This window comes from Ceratosolen solmsi, unplaced genomic scaffold (genome assembly GCF_000503995.2).
Source record: "Ceratosolen solmsi marchali unplaced genomic scaffold, CerSol_1.0 scaffold45, whole genome shotgun sequence".
Lineage (NCBI taxonomy): Eukaryota > Metazoa > Arthropoda > Insecta > Hymenoptera > Agaonidae > Ceratosolen > Ceratosolen solmsi.
Genome location: NW_011948436.1, coordinates 35,786 through 54,329, shown reverse-complemented (window position 1 = coordinate 54,329; position 18,544 = coordinate 35,786). Strand labels below are relative to the sequence as shown.

Sequence of the window (18,544 nt, the reverse complement as noted above, 5' to 3'; positions counted from 1 at the left end):
TATTTCGCATTTAAACAATGTACATGACAAAGCATACTTTTACCCGAGCAACCTTCAATGCCTTGGTTTAATAAAAGGAAGATTATTATACAATTTGTTTATCCATTTACTTAACAGTAGCTGATCAGTTGTTCGATAATAAATTCGTTTAACATAATAAAATCAATTTATCGAAAAATTCGGCAAATGATCTGTACACACTATACATAAATATATAATTAATAACACGATGAACTGTTTATATGTTAAATTAAATTCCGAAAATTCAAATAATCTGATACATAATATTTTTATTTCTTTGAAACATTTATAAGTGTTTTTGAAAAAAAATCCAATAGTTGAAAATTAAATTTTAATTTAATAAAAGAATATTATTATCTTATATACTGTTAGGAAGGTAAATTTTAATTATTAATTAAAAATTTATTTTTATAAATAAAATTTTCTTACAAATATAGTTAGTTTATTATCAAATTTATAAATAATGAAAATTTACCTTCCTAACAGTATATAAGATAATAATATTCTTTTATTAAATTAAAATTTAATTTTTAACTATTGGACTTGTTTTGTGTTAATAAGATTTTATTAATTAATAGCGAAATCAATTATTATTTTCTTTTTTTTCTTTTTTTTTTTTTTTTTTGAAAAAAATAGAAGTAAAATTTTAGCCTTAAACAAATTAAAATAAATAGTAATGCTGAATAATAGTAATACTGCATAAATAATAATCATATTTAATTCACTCTCATCAAATTTTATGAAATAAATAAGAATTGTCAATATTATCGCATATAAAAAATATTCATTTTATAATCAGTTATATTAAAGATTTATTAAATTAATTTCTTAAGCTTTTAATTGTAAATGATATAAAGTCGAAATATATTTGAAAATATCGACGATCGATTTCAAATTAAAGTAGTACGCTTTAATACTTCATCATCATTATAATTAACGTTAAATGATAACAAATGATTAGTACAACTTCATTAAGTGAAACATCCATTAATATAAAACATATTTATAAGTACTTATACTAACTACTAAATATTCGGGCTTGCTTTAAAAGCTCAGTTAATAATTTAATTCTTTTGCTGAATTCGTTATTTATTATTTATAAAATGAATTAATGTATACATATATATATTGATATAAGATTATTATTATATAATATTATTTATAAACTTTTAGTAAATCATCTTACATTTGTATAATAAATTACATTGTTTAGTAGATCATATCGTTTTACAAAGTATCTTTTTAATTAAAAAAATTATTTTCATTTGTAACTATTAATTTTGTTAACAACTTCTTAATACTTAAAATATATCTTATAAAATTCTGATCTAATCTTATAAATATAAATAAATTTTGAAAGCAAATTTTTTATTTTTAATGTTTACATTATTATCATTGCATTAGTAATAAATATATATATTTCATTAATAAGTTAAATGAAAATTATAGTAAGGATCATAATAGTATCATGTATATAATGTATGCAAATAACGATATGTATCGTATTAACCGTTCAGATTTATTAAATTTTATTAAATTATCTATGTATTTTTATTTGAATATTTTAAATTATTAATTATAATACTTAAATCGATAATCATTTGTTCGATTAAAATCAATAATTTTTAATATATAAATATAGGAAGTCATATTTATTACATATTTAGCTGAAAAAATGTTTAAAATTATTTGTATTTGTTTAAAAATATTATGATTTAATTTTGACGTTTATTTTTATAATAAAAAAATCTGTATTAATCTATAGCATATAAAACAAAGTATTTAAAATATTTTTGTAATTATGTAATACGTATATTATTGTTATTTTTAATCATGCATTTATTAGTTTAATTAATTAGAGAAGTTTTCAGAAAATTCATTACTATATTTTACTTCTGTCATATCTCAAGCTTTGGAAGAGTGATATTAGAATAAAATTTTAAAATAAAATTAATTAAAAATCTATTCAGGTTTATATCTCAAGTTCACAAAAACCTCACATTATATTTATTAATTTAAAAATTTAATAACATGAATACTGAGTTATCTGACATACATAGTAAAATGAAATAACATTCAATATTACATACTATTATACCAAGTAAATTAAAAAGAATATCTACGTTATATTTATACAGAAAAAGTTAATTCATTGAAAAATGTATTTAAAGTGATAAAATTTCTATAAAATTAACAATTGAAATAAATTTCATATTACTTTACACATTGAAAGAGAGAGAGAGAGAGAGAGAGAGAGAGAGAGAGAGAGAGACTGATAGACAGAGAAAAATGAAAAAAGATATATTTATTTTCTTTATTATTAAAGCTAAAATACTCTGAATTATAATTCTTTATCAAAAATAATAAATTGTAGCAATCGAAGTCAATCTGAAAATTTTTTCATATTTTTATGCCGATTTTTTTTGCAAAGAATAACACGCTTGCACTTATAAACTTTAATTAAAATATAATTTTTTATAATATTAATTTAATACTAAGTTTCATAATATAATAATTATTATCGTCTTTACTAAAAAATTAATTAAAATCTAAAATGTTTATTATTCTAAGATATGAAAAAAATTAAAATAACAATATACGTTGTAGTTACATTATATAAATATTTTTATTAAGAATTATTATTACTTGCTTAACATTATCATTAATTAAAGTAAGAAATATTTTAAGTTGAAATGTACATTTAAAAACAGTTTCAATATTGCAATTCAGAAAATAAAATTAATTGATGTATTAAGAAAATAGTAATTAGAAGTATATTACGACCAAACGGAACTATACATATTTATAGACGACAAAAAGATCAAGTAAGTATTTTATGATCAAATTTTTTACTTCTATTGTCTTTGAAATATAATACATTATTCACCATCATCTAACATTTTATTTTTGTTCTTTTTAGAAAAATTATAGGCACAATTATAGAGATCTACTTAAAGTGTACCTAACGCACATACAAAGTCCGTTAGCCAGATATAAGGAAGCGTATACAAATTATAATTTTTACAATATATAATTACGTATAATATAAATAGAGTATACAGTTTTAAATACGATTACATTCATATACATACATATATATATATATATATTATAAAAATTTAGTTTAAATATAACAAATTGAATGTTTAAATATAATAAAAATAAAAAACTTAGATCAATTAGTGCTTAATACTTCTTTAGCTTTTTGTTTATCAATATATATATAATTCTCTCTGCTTCAACTGAGATGACAATTCTCAGAGAAGAAAATTTATAATTCACTTCTGAGTAATAGAATTTTCTATATTACTTTACGAAAAGACAAATTATTAACTGCAATAATCAACTCTATCACTCGATAATTTTTTCGGGTCTGTATTAACGAATCTTAGGAAAAAATAATGAATCAAAATATTGCAGAAACTCCGTAGTACCCTACTGAATATACAACTATCGAAAATGGATTTATTTAAGTTCAGCTATAAAGATAAAGAGGAGATAAGGGTTGCCTTAGACTTATGAAAAAAGACGCACATTACTTAAATTTTCAAATTGAAACTAATTTTCATTACAGAATTGTAATAAACATTTTTTACTAATCGAATTATAAAATAAACGCCATATAATCATCATAAAAATCCAGAAAATTATCATCTGCATTCAGATTTAATAACTATCATACTAACCGTTGGTATTGACAGTATGCATATGATTCCGTATGTATTTTGCTTTAAATCAAATACCCAATTTTGAAAAATGCATACGCAATATATTTTACCTAATTAATTTTTTTATTTAGTTTTACGTACGAAAGAAAAGATAAAAAATCTTTTGTTTGCAGATACGTACTACTGATTGCTTTTGAAATTTCTTATGGATTCACTGAAAATAAATACTAGCATATATCATACCGACAAGTTAGCTGAGTAAAATTATGAATTATAATTTTGATGTAAAAATTTGATAAATGAAACAATCCTAATGTAGATTAACAAAATTTTTATTACTTTTCACGGTAACATTTTAAAAAAGTTTTTAATTAATCATTATTTTTAAATGTTACACTTTCAATTTTCAAATAATTATGTTTGTAAATATTTTTATATTGGAATCTTGGAAATAGAAACTCTATCTTCTATTTCAATAAAAACTTTTATTAAAATAATTTCTTTTATACATTTTCTAAATATAATATTGCATTTATAGAATTTGTTTACATTTTCACGTTTCAAGTTTACAATTTGTTTACATTCTTGAATTATTAAAAATTATTGTACACTTCCTTAAAATAATTTTCCTCATAAGAATCGTAAAATTATTTCATTCACATCTAAATCATAGTATTTTTGTATATGTAAAAAATGATTTCATTAATACTGTGCGATCTCGTTGAATAATAATGAATTCTTCATTTTTCTCATGACTTCTTTCTCTATTACGTACGTATATATCTACTTACGTACGACTATATTTACGTATGAACGTGCATTATTTACAAAATGAGTGATTTTAACAAATTTAATTTACAAAGGCTACAAATAGATCGATCTATATTATTTTTTGTTAAATTTGAAAATGTTGAAGTTTAACTAGTGATAATGTAAGAGATTGCAAATATATTCAGATAATATATATAGTTGTAATTAAGATATGGATAATTATTTTATTTCCAATTTTAAAGATTTCAAAAAATATAACTTATACAACATCCATAAAGAGCAATAACTTTTTAATTCTTAATTATGGAAGAAAGTTTTTAAGTAGATTGTGTTTGAAAACGATTTAAAAACTTTTATTTTTTTTTAAATAAATAATTTAGTAATTTATTGTAAAATATTATAATATAATATTGTAGAAAAATATTGTATATATTTTATAGTGAGTTTAACAAAAAATCGAAGAAAATAATAAGATATTTTAAATATATAAAGTAGAATATTTAAGTAAAAAATAAAATACTGAGCCAAATTTTTATTCAGAATTCTTAATACAAGTAGCTATTACTACCATTTTCTTATTTTAATAATCTGTCAATTTTATCTGTCCGTTGAATATATTGCTATTTTAATACATGGATAACTTTAACTATTTATAACTTTAAATTTTATTTGAACTATTTAACACAATTTTACAATTCATTTTTTAAGTAACTTTAGAAATGCAAACGTTTAATCATTTGCATTTAAATAAAAAATGTTCTCAATAAAAATTTAAAAATTTAAAACAAATTATTATTAGATCTTCATAAATTATTTATATTAATTTTTGTTAGAAAATTAAACAATATGTAGAAATTAAGTCTATAATAACAAATTTCTTATAAATTAAAAAATTCTGTTTATACTTTTTCAATCGCTTCAATATAATCCTATAAAAATATTGATTATTGAATTATGATATGTATTAAAAAAATATTTTTAATTAATAGAAGAGTTATAATCATATCAATAATTTAAACATTCTTTTCTATTTTGATATATCTAGAACTTATAATAAATAATTATTTAATATTTACTATATTTTTTTAAATTATAAATATATCGCGCCCACGCCAAAATGTAAAAAGTATATTTTATTTGTAAACATTGAATTGAATTAAAATAATAACTTTATTTTGAAAAAATGTATACAAAATTAACTTCAAAGTACACAAAATAAATCTGTCTTCTAATATTGATCATCAATTAAATTATGACGTTTTACATGCCATCAAGCATAGTTTTCTTTTTCAGAGTCTGACTGCATATTACTAGACTTTCCCAATCTTGATACCTATATAGTGATCGATATAAAAATACTTGTAGATGTAAAACTAATGTACAAATTATTAATTTTAGCGGTATAACTTACAAATTTTTCCTTGTGCTTCACCTTATTACAATTTTTTAATGGACTCAAGATTATAGGTCGATTTAATTTTTTTTCAGATGAAAATTTTGGTACGTTACTCATAGTTTGTAGCGATTTGGCTGTTTTCAAATCATCAAAAGAATAGTTTCGTACCCGAATAGGACGGGGAGAATATCTTGGCAATCTAGATTCAAGACTACTCTCAAAAGTTTTTTTAGGAGTGAATGACCTTTTTTGAGGCGACAAAGTTCGTTGCATTCTGTAATTAACAAAAACTATATTTTTTTTAAATCAAATTTATTTAAAAAATATTTGAATATTCTATTGATTTTTTATCATAAATTCATATAAAATATATGCTCTGTCTCTAATTTTATACTTTTTTATTATTAATATTATAATTAAAAATTTGTATTGAATTATAATTAAATATAATATTCAATATTCTATTATTTATAAATAATACATGTAATTTATTATTTAAAGAAAAAAATCTTCTGATAATACATTTCATAATTTTATGATTCTAGACTTTATAGTAAATAGTTTGTGTGTAAAATAATATGTAATTTAAACAATCATATTTTTTTGTTATACCATCTACTCTTTTGGTTTTAACTAGTACTGCATAATTTTAGTATTTAATTCATTAAATTTGAATACATAAAAATTTCAAAACATTTTAAGATACAGATTATAACATATAAATTTATAGATTTAATTATCACATTATTAATAAAAATAATTGATAACCTTTTATTACAATTTACTGAAAGTCCAACTGGTTCTTTTGTATTAGAACTCAGCAAAGCAGAAGATACATTACTTATTAATGTGCTCTTGCTGTTTAAAGTTAGTGATTTTTGAACAATGGTTCGTTGCATTCTCAAACCTTCTATATTAGGAGTTGAAGAAGCTGTTGGTTCGGACTTGCAATTTTTGTTAATCTCATTTGTATTTGGCGTACTACTCACGATATTTAATGTAGGAACAACGTCAATCGGTTTTGGAGGAGTAACATTATTCAAAGACATTTTTTTATTAATCGAACCTGTAGATATAACTTTGTTTTTTAAATGTAAACAATTAAATTAATAAATAATAAATCAAAAGTTTTATATCTTCACCTCGTTTTTCCATGTTATCCAAAGGAATAATAGCTTTGAGAGGTCCTTTTTTTGTAACTATATCAGAATTAAATTTTTTCTTGAATTTCGTTTTAAGTTGTTTATTTGTTGTTGCACCTTCAAAATATCAAAATTTAAAAATCAATATATAAAAATTAACTTTTCGAATTTAAGTTTTTTATAAATTAGTACTTGTTTTAAAATTAAATCGTTGCTCTACTGTCTCTTCATTTCCATTTATTTCCATAACAGGACGCTTATATCCTGGATCACTTGAAAAACGTTTCTTTAGATTTAATAAATGAGATCTTCTTTTATCCTTAGTAAATGAAGAATCTAGTAAATTCCTGTTTTTGTTTGGTGAATTTATTGAAATACTTTTTGGAACTGGTAATACTTCAAAAGATCGATTCTAAAATATATTTTTATATATTTCCTCAGATTATTTTAATTAATATATTAAAAATAAATATTTTACCTTTATATCGACATTTATTGAACTTGATTTATTAAATGAATTTGATAAATGATGCAATTCGATTGGTAAATATTTTTTTTTTTTTTTTATATCAGAATTTGGTTTATCGTCATTTTTTGATTGTAATTCCGTAACCATATTGAGTGCAGTACCTAAACTTCGTAAAATATCGACTGCAGAATTTTCATTTTTTTCATTTATAATTTTTTTTAAGGAAGTCATAAGAATTTTAGTAAGATTTTGATCTTCAGATGTATCGTCTTCTTTTCTTTTTTCTTTCTTTCTATCTATTTTTTTTTTTGAATGTTGAAACTCATTAATTTTATTTTTACTATCTATCATATTTTCTTTTAATTCATCTACAATATTTAATTTCAAATTACTATTAATTATATTATTCTGTTTGTTCTCTATATTTTCTTTTAAATTGTAAGAATCACTGTCTCTATCACTAATTATATTTTGCTTAGATGTATTCGATTCATAATTACTATTATCTATATTTCTACTAAAATGTAATTCTTCACTATTTTTATTTTGTAAATTATCAGTATTTTGTAAATATAATTGTAAAATCTCAGCATTATTATCATATTCAATGCCTAACAATTTTTGCAAATCATTTAAAACTTTGTATGCATCTGGATTATTTTCCTCTTTGATTAATTTTTCAAGATCTAATAATAGTGTAGCTGTTGTGGCCTTTTTATTATAACTTTTTTTCTCAATAAATTCATTTTCTAATGCTTTTATATTATCTTGTAGTAAAATCACGTTTGATTCAACATGCTTTTCTGTACTTGTATCTACTTTAGACAATAACGTGTTTTTTAAGGGTGAAGTAGGTAAATCGATTAAATTATCTACAGTTTCGTCATCTGATTTAGGTAAATAATCAAAGTTTAATTTGATTTTTGAAAGCAAATCATCTTCAGTTATTGCTGAAATGATATGATAAATCCAGTTATTATGGAAGTTGTTAAATTTATTTTGTAACTATACTCACAGGTTGATTCTTTGCTTGATGCCATTTTTTCGAAAGTTTCTGCAAGTAATCTTGCTTCATTTAAAATAATTTCATTGACTTCAGTTTCATCCTAAAATAAAATTCAATATATTATTATTATTCAAATTGTGTATTTTCTAAAAACTCAATTTAAGTACAATTAACACTATTTTTTACTAAAAAGTTCAGTCTTTTTTTTTATAAATTTGTATATAGACTTTTTTTAAATGTCTAAAATAAAAAATTCCTTACAAATTTTAAATCTTAATATGTTAAAAAAATATATAAAAAAACTATTAAATTTAAATAATATTAATTACTAAAAAACCATTTTTATACTTATTAAATAAAATATTAATATTGTTTTTTTTTTTTACTTATACTATTAAATAATAAATAATAGTAAATATCTTACATTAAAAACTGAATTAAAACTGCTATCAATATCTATAAGCTTCTCATCATAATTTTCTTTTTTTTCTATCTGTGAGTCGTATTTTGTACAAGAGTGATTTATTTGAATTTGTTCATTATCTTCAATTTTTGGTTTTTCTATTTCTGCAGTTGACATTCTTCTTTTTATTTCAAAAAATTTTTTTATCAAATCAGACTTTTCACATGCATTTACTGGATTTGGATCTGTTGTTGAGTTTGTTGAATCTGTTGGTTGAGTTTGGCTATTAATGAATCCTTTATTTAAAGTGTCATTTGAAAATACTGATGAATCAGATGAAGAAATAAAATTATTTGTAGAGATTGTTGATACATTTGAAATACCAGAAAAAAGAGAGCTTTCACTACAAAACCTATTATGCCTTATTTTGAGAACAGGATCGGTAGGAATAACAGAGATATTTGATAATCCAGAAAAAACTGAACTGTTACTAATTCGTCTGTCTAAATTCTGTTTGCTTAATGATAAATCAAATTGATTACTTAAATAACTAGAATTATAGCTCACAGTACTTCTTAAACTATTTTTACGAAATGCTTTATTAAATGGATCTTCAAATATACTAGAATGGGCACTATTCAATAAATAGTCTTCTCCAAACATGTTACTTTTCAATGTATCTGACATAGACATGGATCGTTTATTTTGTATACCCAAAAAATTTTGCTTGCAACAATTCTGTGACATAGATTTAAAACAAGTGCTAAAATCAGTAGGTATATTTTTTATTTCCTTTGTTAAATCACCATCATGATCCATTAAAGAATCATTCATTGATGAGTTATTTAAAAGTGATAAATCTTTATTATAACTTGTTGGTGAAATATATATATTAGGTATATTATTATCACAACTCAATGTTGATATAATTTCATTTTCATTGATACTATCACTAATAAGATTGGTATTGTTTAAGTCTGTAATAATACTCATGTCATTTTCTCCTTTTAATAATGGTATATCTATATTAATTTCAGTCTCTTTTAAAGCATTGTTCGTTTTCACAATATCTAAATATTTGGTATTTTGAGTACTATAATTATCACGTGACTCAGGTATCTTAATAGTACATTCGTTTGCTTTCTCAATTACTGTCTCAAATGGATCTTCTTTGTTTCTTTCATAATCTATAATTTTTTTCATCACAATATCAAATGGATTATTTTCTGTACTTCTGCATTTTTCAGATTCACCATTATGAGAGCCAGCCTCATTTGAATTGAATCCATCATTTTTTAAATTTTCTGGTGCTGGTATAAGAGGCGATGGTAGTAATAATGCAATATTTTTTGTATTTGGACTTTCAAAATCTATCAGATCAGACATTTTTTTAATGAAAAAAGTATCCTTGTATTCTAATATAAAAATTAATGAGTCGAACCGAATTATTTCAAAATTAAATTAATTACTAATTACATAATATTACATTTACTAACATTAAATTCAACTTCTCTACGTAAATAAATTAAACTGATTGGTTAAAAACTATAAACAATTATACAATAATAACAAAAAAATTTTCGGTGACAGTTAAAAATTTTAACGTTAAATACAGTGATAAAGCTTATATACGTTTCATTTTCAGATTTCTTAAGTCTAATTCAAATTTTTAAACAGAACAAGAATCTTGGAAAACTAGAATTTATAAAAAATTAAATATCTATTTATGGCATTCAAGCAGTTCAGATCCTAAGGAATTGGAATCATGGAATCTAAAAAAAAAAAAGAAATTGATTTTGAAGCCATTTAGGCAAAATATGATTACGTGTATAGGCAGGATAGTAATAATCGATAAACATAAAATCAAAAATATTATTTTGATAATTATATTGTAAAATTTAATTTTTGCTTACATAAAAAGTGAGATACTATTTAAAATTAACGGTATACAAGCATATACATTTTAAAAATCTTGATTCAATAATTAATTAATTATTTTTCTTTTAAACCAATTAAATAAACACTTATTAAACATTATTAAAATGAACATATAATTCTATTGTAACAATAAATTGTATTTTCTTATAACCCATTACGTTGAATGACAAATTTTTATTTTTGAATCAACAGTTATTCCTTTTAATAATTACTTAAATAACTATAACCAATTTACATTAAATCATTTAAAATTTTTATATTAAAATTTTAGAGGTCAATTTTTAAAATCATTTCATTATTATTGATATTGAATAAACAAATATATATATATATATATGATAAAATTTTGTAATTGTTTCATTTCAAATTTCATATCGCTTTCTATTTATCGATATATTTTAATATATATTTATCACTTTATTTCACAAGAATTACGAAAACAAATCATAATATTAATTTTTCAATAATTGCCTTTAATAAGTAAGTTTTGTTTATATATATAGTATTTTAATAAATTGTATGTGTTAAATATTTTTTTATTTTTTAATTTTTTTTATATATTATTTTTATTTACATTTCAAAATTATTTATAAAAACTTGTAATTACAATAAAAAATCATTCTTTATCCAAAGATTGTTATTTTGAAATGTGACCGAAAATGAAATGAGATTGCTATTTTGGAATGAGTTATATACAATGAAATTATTATGGTATATTAAATTGAAATAAAAAATTAATAAGTAATAGACAATTAATTAAGAAATTTGTTTTATTTTTTTTTCATAAAATATATAGTAAAACGAGAATATATAAGGACGAGAGAATAAAATTAATAATTTAATAAATTAAATAAGAGCAATCGTACGTAATATCTGGCAATGAGATTTGCTTGAAAGTGTTTGTAAAATTAAACATTAAACGTGAAAATCTAGCAAAGAGAAATAATTTGTTCCTAAGTAATTGAAAGTACAATATTCATTATTATAGACGACTTTTAAATAATTTTTTAATATAATAATAGCTAGTACACGTATAATTTAAATTAACTACTATTAATTACCTGGATTATATCTAGGTAATTTTAAAGACTCACTATTATTAGTGGATATACAAATGATTTTAATTTTATATTTTATTTTCCTATTTGAATCGATAGATAAAAATATATACGTTTATAATTGTATGTAATATAATATCGATTTAGATTCTTATTACGATTACCAGATTGTTAATAAATAAAAGTTAGATTTATTTATAAATTTGTTTTCGTTACTTTACATTCAAGTGCAGTAAACCTTTCCAATTATATTAATATTTATATTATAAATTTCATTTATATTATAAACATTGAAAATTAAATACGATTCACTTAATTCATCAAATATGGAGACTTTTAATATTATTTTTAAAAAAAGTATAAACATTTTGATAATATAATTGAAGTACATTAAAAAATACATTAATTGCAGAGCCATATTACAAAATCTAACTTTAATTGTTTATCTGTTTACAAGACTTATATTGAGCATTGTTATAATATTATTCAGCTATATGATTATACCGATTAAAAATTGATTATTACGTTTAATAAAGAATTATAATTAATTTTAGAATAAAAATTTTATTTATATTAATAAAATATTTCAACTGAATATTGACCGTAAAGAGATTAAATTAAAATTAATATAAAATAAAATAAAATATATGCATTAGTTTACTTTTATTAATAATATTTGAAAAACACAATTTATGTATGTACAAATTGAAAGAATAAAATTTATAATTTATATTCTCAGGAAAAAATTATCGTAAAAGAAGGGGATATTTTAAAACTGGTATAAAATCTGAATCAAAAAATGAAACATTGGAATCCAAATTATTTTATATGTTTGAACCAATTTATTTTATGAGTAAAGTTTGTGGAATTTTTGTTTTAAAATATAATAAAAATAAATTGGAAATGCTGGAGAATCCATCAAACATTTTTCAGATCATTTACGGGTATGGAAATTTTGTACTTAATTTGTAATTAAATTAAGTATTTAAAATGTGCGTAATAAATTTGCAGTTTTAGTAAATTCATAAAAATTTGATAGAAAATTGATGAACATTTGATAAAAATTTGATTTTTCATAAAAGAAAATAAGTACTGAATATATTACTTCATATATTACTTTACTATTTTATTCAAAATACAACATTATTCTTATAAATGCAGTAGATATTTAATATATTTTGTGAGTAACAAAAAATATATGAAGTAAAAAATTTATATTATATTTAATGAATAAAGTGTCAGATCAGTAAAAGAAATTAAATCAATTGAAAGAAAGGACAACTTTACTTGTAGAAAATCTAATTTTGTCAACTATGTATCTGCAAATAATTTAAAAAAATAAAACATTCCAATTTCTTATAGCAATTTTATTTTTTTATAAAAGATTCTGGGTATTGATGACATGCAGTGGATTACAATGCTGGGGATTGTTTCGAGACTTACGTCATGGCTGGGAAAACAGCATTCGGCTATCGTCGGAGACGGCGATAACAGCAACTTGCATCGACGTCCTAGCGGTGATCAGTGTCACAACAGTTATAATCATGGGTTCACCGTTTCGATGGAACAACATGAAAAAGGCTTTAAATAAAATTATCCATGTAAAATTATTAATATTCTTTGTATCTTATTACTCAATTAAGTGTCTGCAATTGAAGTAACCCACATAAAATAATTATTACCAAAATTACCAATACATAAATGTCAACAATAACTCAATATGAATAGTATAATCTTAGTTTGTATAATAACAAAATACAATTTATGATTTATTCTTTAAATTTTCAACCATTTATTTATTAATTAGTATTTATTATATTAATTGATTATATAATTTTATTAAAGAAAGAAATATAAATATTGTTAAAATAATTCGTAATATCACTATCAATTATGAACAAAACAATAAGTAAATAAAAAAGTTTTAATTTTAAACGATTTAACTCTTATTATTAAATAATGAATAGTTTAATATGTATTTATTCAATTCATTAGACATTTTTAATCATTTGCTTAGAGAAATTCTTGATTATGTGAAAAAATTAAAATTTTATAATTAAAATTGTAATGTTTATATTTCTATATTTTTTAATAATTTTTAAATAGAAATTTATAAGCATTTTTGAAAAGAATATATTTTACTATTATTAAAATAATAATATTACTTCCTGCAAAAATCATGTTTTTAAAAAAATTTTATTTTATCATAATTGAAAAAAATTTAATGTTTTAGACAGTATCAACTGCTAAACAAATATACTAAAATATAAGTTTATAATTTTATAATTTATAACAGTTAACAATTAATTTCCTAAGCTTCAATTTGAAATAATTTGCTTACATAATAATATACAAATATTGAAAATCGAAAATTTGAAATTTTGAAAATTTGAAGAAGAAAATTTTATTTCTTTTCCAAAGCTTTAATATAACCATAAAATTCAATAAATATCAACTACTGTATTATTTAATATGCTGAATTGCAGTAAAGATAATAATTAACGTCTTTATTCACACGAGGTTTCGAATATTAACATGTCTAATAAAAAAAGAGAAGTGTTAGACATTTTTAAGTCTCTATAATTCTCTATACGTTTGTTATAATATGTTATAAATTATTATAATAATGTAATTCAAATATAAATTTACAAAGATTTTCTGATATGTAAGTTACTTTATAAATTATAAGAAAATTAACATTGTTACAAAATAAAATACAATATTTGTACAACTTGATACAACGCTTTTATATAGCATTGTGATTTTAAATGTTATATGAACAAATTACATCGAAAACCTTTGAAAAGATAGCCATACATTAAAATAAACTGTTCTAAAGACTCGCAGAGTATAATTATTTCTATCTTTTTATTTTGAGGTGGACGAGCAACTGAAAGTTGTAACTTCGAAAAATCTTCATGTACTATCAATTATTGTGATCTTCTCTACTTTTGTGTATTTAGCAATATTATCTCTGTTAGACTACACCTGTTGGACTTTATTCTATAATTCTAAGAAAATACAAGTTTTCAGTGATAAGGGGCCGATAAACTACTGTCCTTTATACTTTATGTACATTATAATAATGACCTTTGAAATACAGTATGCACTTATTATTTTCAACGTAGAAGAACGATTCTTAAAAATGAAGATAATAATTGTTAATTTTACCAAAACGAATGGTCTCATTGAAAAATTTCATAAAGATATAGGATTCGATAACCGTAAGTTATTTTTAATTTTTACAATAAATCTAAAGGTTTTTTAATCACATTTTTAATAGAAAGTTCATAATTTTTTGAAAGCAGGACTTAAATAAGGCGCTTAGTTATTTTACACTTCAAAAAACTAAATTTTTGAAAATAATTTGAACACAAATTTACGGAATAGAATTTACCTTAATTAAATATATTAAAAAATTAATTTTACGTAAGATACGTTTATATATGGATAAACATGAATTCAATATATTACTATATTATTATGTTAATACAATATAATAAGGATAACGATGAATTCAATAATATTATGAACTTTTGTGCTATACTACCTGTCTAAAGAAAGATAATTGTTTTACGCTAATTCTGTCATTGGTATCAAAGATGTCTTTTTGATATAATAATAATCAATAACATTAGAATATTTCTTTTATAAGTAATTTAAAAAATAAATTTTAATATTAATATATTTAAAAATGAATCTTTTTTTTACAATAATATTTGCATTGGTTTTTTAATATAAATCACATACTACCAATCATTACTATCCAGAAACATTTGAATTTATAATTAGAATCTTTATTTAAGAAATGTGATACCTGAAAACTATAATGATCAATTTCAACTAATTATTATTTTATTTTTTATCTATAAGAGCTTGAATGATTACAGTTTATTAATTTGAAAAAAAATTATTTTCTAATTTGATAATTTATTAAATTCCAAACAATTCGAGAAATGTCAAATATGTAAATAAGATCATTTTTATTAAAGCTATGTCAAATTTAAGAAAAGAGTCGTTATACTCGAATAAAGTTTCTGGTTTAATTATCGTTGAAGTAGGTGTTTAAAAAATTAATTAATAATTTAATTAATTATAAATGTATAAATTGTATATGATTTTTTATTTTAAAGTAGAAAATTTTTCTTTTTTTAAAATTAATATAAAATTTTCCGACTTTAATTTAGAATCATTGTGATGAAACTAACAAATTTGTGAATTTAAATAATTTGAATTAGAAATTTATACATACACTTTATCGTAGTGTTTTAGTAAAGTTTTAGTAAATAAAAATTAAAAAAATATATATATATATATATATTTAGTAACAATAAAGGTTGGTTTATTTTTTTAAAAAAATTTCAATACAATTTTAATAATAGTTAAACATTAAATGAGTTTAATAATTTAATAAATAATTTCATAACATTTATATCTATGTTTTGAAATTTGATAAATTAAAATTATAATTTTTTCATAATATTTATATCTTTTGTTTAATTATTTTTTATTTATATATTTACAACAGTATATTTTAATATGCGTATATGATTATAACATAGTTGTAATGCGTAATTGAAGTTGAATTATTATTCATTTATTTCCACCTCTATAAATTTTTATTTAGAAACTAGAGCCGCATTGGATACTATCAACCAGCTAATAACAATGCATGGAATTCTCTGTGATTGTATTGTTTGCATTAATAATTGTTACGGCAGTGCTATATTAATAGGAACAATTAGCTGTTTGATACATCTGACAATAACGCCCTATTTTTTGTACAATATGATATACAGAGATAATAGCAGCTGATACGTCATTATAATTCAAGTTCTTTGGATTATTTTTCATACTTACAGACTATTACTCTTCGTTCAGCCTTGTTACATGGTGATAATACAGGTTGGTTTATTTCTTTCATAAAATTTCAATATAATTTTAATAATTGATACAAAATAAATAAGTTTAATAATTTTATAAAAAATTACTATAACTGTTTTTTTAATTTTGATAAATTAAAATTATTATTTTTTCATAATATTTATATATATTATTTAATCATTTTTTGTATATATTTACAGTAGTAGATTTTAATGCCTGCAAAACTTTCAGTTGCCTATGTTATTACTTAAAATATAATGAATAAAAAGATAAAATTACATTTAATTTATATTTTAAATAAAATTTGGATATATATATATATATATATATATGTATATATATACGAAACTTTATTATAGATTCAATAAAATAAAATAATTTGTATTTTATACATTATGGAATAGGCAAGAACTATAGGAGCATTAGTTGGTCAAGCTTTATTGAATACTTGGAATCTTGAAATAAAAAAACAGCTAGAAATATTTTCGATTCAACTACTGCAGAGGCCCGTAGAATTTACAGTTTGTGGACTTTTTCACCTTGACAGAGGATTAGTTACATCGGTAATAATGTGATTTAATAATTTTGTATAACAGGAATTTTTTGCCGTAGATACTTTATTGGTTTCAGCCTGGATCATTTTCTCGTAACTACGGTTGAAATTTTAAAGATAGATTTTTTAAGCTAAAAATATGCAAATTATATTTTTAAACGAATCAGCTTATAATTAAAAAAAATCAATTTATCTTATTATTTATTGTATTTATAAATACAAATTTTGTGTAAAATTTGGGAAAATAAAAGAAAATTGGTTATTTGCAAGGATCATAGTTTTATAATGATCAATTTTAAAAAAGTTACATATGGAAAAACAAAATAAATAAAATAATTCACAATTGCTCAATAATCGATAATATTGCAAAATAAGGTAAATAATTTACAAGTTCCAATATTAGATATTTATGAAAATAAATTATCATAAATTTCAATAATATACCTAAAAGAGCATACTATATATCGGAAATAATGCATCAATCAGAATCGGCAACAGGTACAATACTTTAATCGGTAACAACAATGCATGTCTGGGCAAAAATCAATAGATGTCATGTAAACAATGTACGTGCTATTATTAAAGGATTTTTTTCTTATATAACAGTATTGTGCAAAAATAATTTTTTATTAACGTTTTTCCAAATAAGGTCAATGTATATTATAGATTTTAAAATCATTATAAGCTGATCTGATTATATAAAAATTGAGTTTAATAATGATTGGATAATTCTCAAATAATAAAGACACTTTTATAGAATTAGTATACAATTATCGATTGAATTTGCATTAAATAAGATTTAAAATTTTTATTTTATTCTGGTATAGTTTATTAAAAAAAATTTCTCATTAGATTGTAGGTTCAGTCACAACGTATCTTGTGATACTTCTACAATTTCAAAAAGCCAATGATACTGAAGGAACAAGAAATTTACTGATGAATACAAGCGAACTGCTAAAAAATATATCTAATATTAAAAATATATATAAGTAAAATAAAAACTGTATAAATATTTTAATCGAGTGAAGATATATAAAAATGTAAAATATTAGGTAAACAAAATAAAAGATGTACACTTTTACTGTAAATAAACTGTTTTATTTTATTTATTATTTTTATTTTATTAATTCCACAGATATGAACGTGCAATCACTATCCGAGAACTATGTAGTTAACGTTTAAATACAGTAAAGAACGCGAAAATACTTTGACTCTTTTTACCTTCGAATTTCTTT

At 20.8% G+C, this 18,544-nt stretch overlaps 2 protein-coding genes across 2 annotated transcripts; one reads left to right on the top strand and one right to left on the bottom strand.

Moving 5' to 3' along the window:
• Window positions 1–5,611: 5,611 nt before the first annotated feature.
• On the bottom strand, window positions 5,612–10,297 carry LOC105365124 (kinesin-related protein 4). Its single transcript, XM_011503219.1, has 7 exons — window positions 8,898–10,297; window positions 8,483–8,573; window positions 7,917–8,417; window positions 6,999–7,115; window positions 6,625–6,934; window positions 5,872–6,130; window positions 5,612–5,793 (listed from the first exon to the last, which is right to left on the bottom strand). The coding sequence occupies exons 1-7, from the start codon at window positions 10,260–10,262 to the stop codon at window positions 5,731–5,733; spliced, it is 2,706 nt and encodes a 901-aa protein (XP_011501521.1). The 5' UTR covers window positions 10,263–10,297; the 3' UTR covers window positions 5,612–5,730.
• Window positions 10,298–11,511: 1,214 nt separating this feature from the next.
• LOC105365123 (gustatory receptor for sugar taste 43a) lies at window positions 11,512–18,302 on the top strand. Its single transcript, XM_011503218.1, is given in 7 exon segments — window positions 11,512–11,525; window positions 12,634–12,816; window positions 13,257–13,473; window positions 14,751–15,096; window positions 16,500–16,777; window positions 17,161–17,319; window positions 18,162–18,302. Coding segments are annotated over 7 exon segments (1,338 nt in total).
• The last annotated feature ends 242 nt before the right edge of the window (window positions 18,303–18,544 follow it).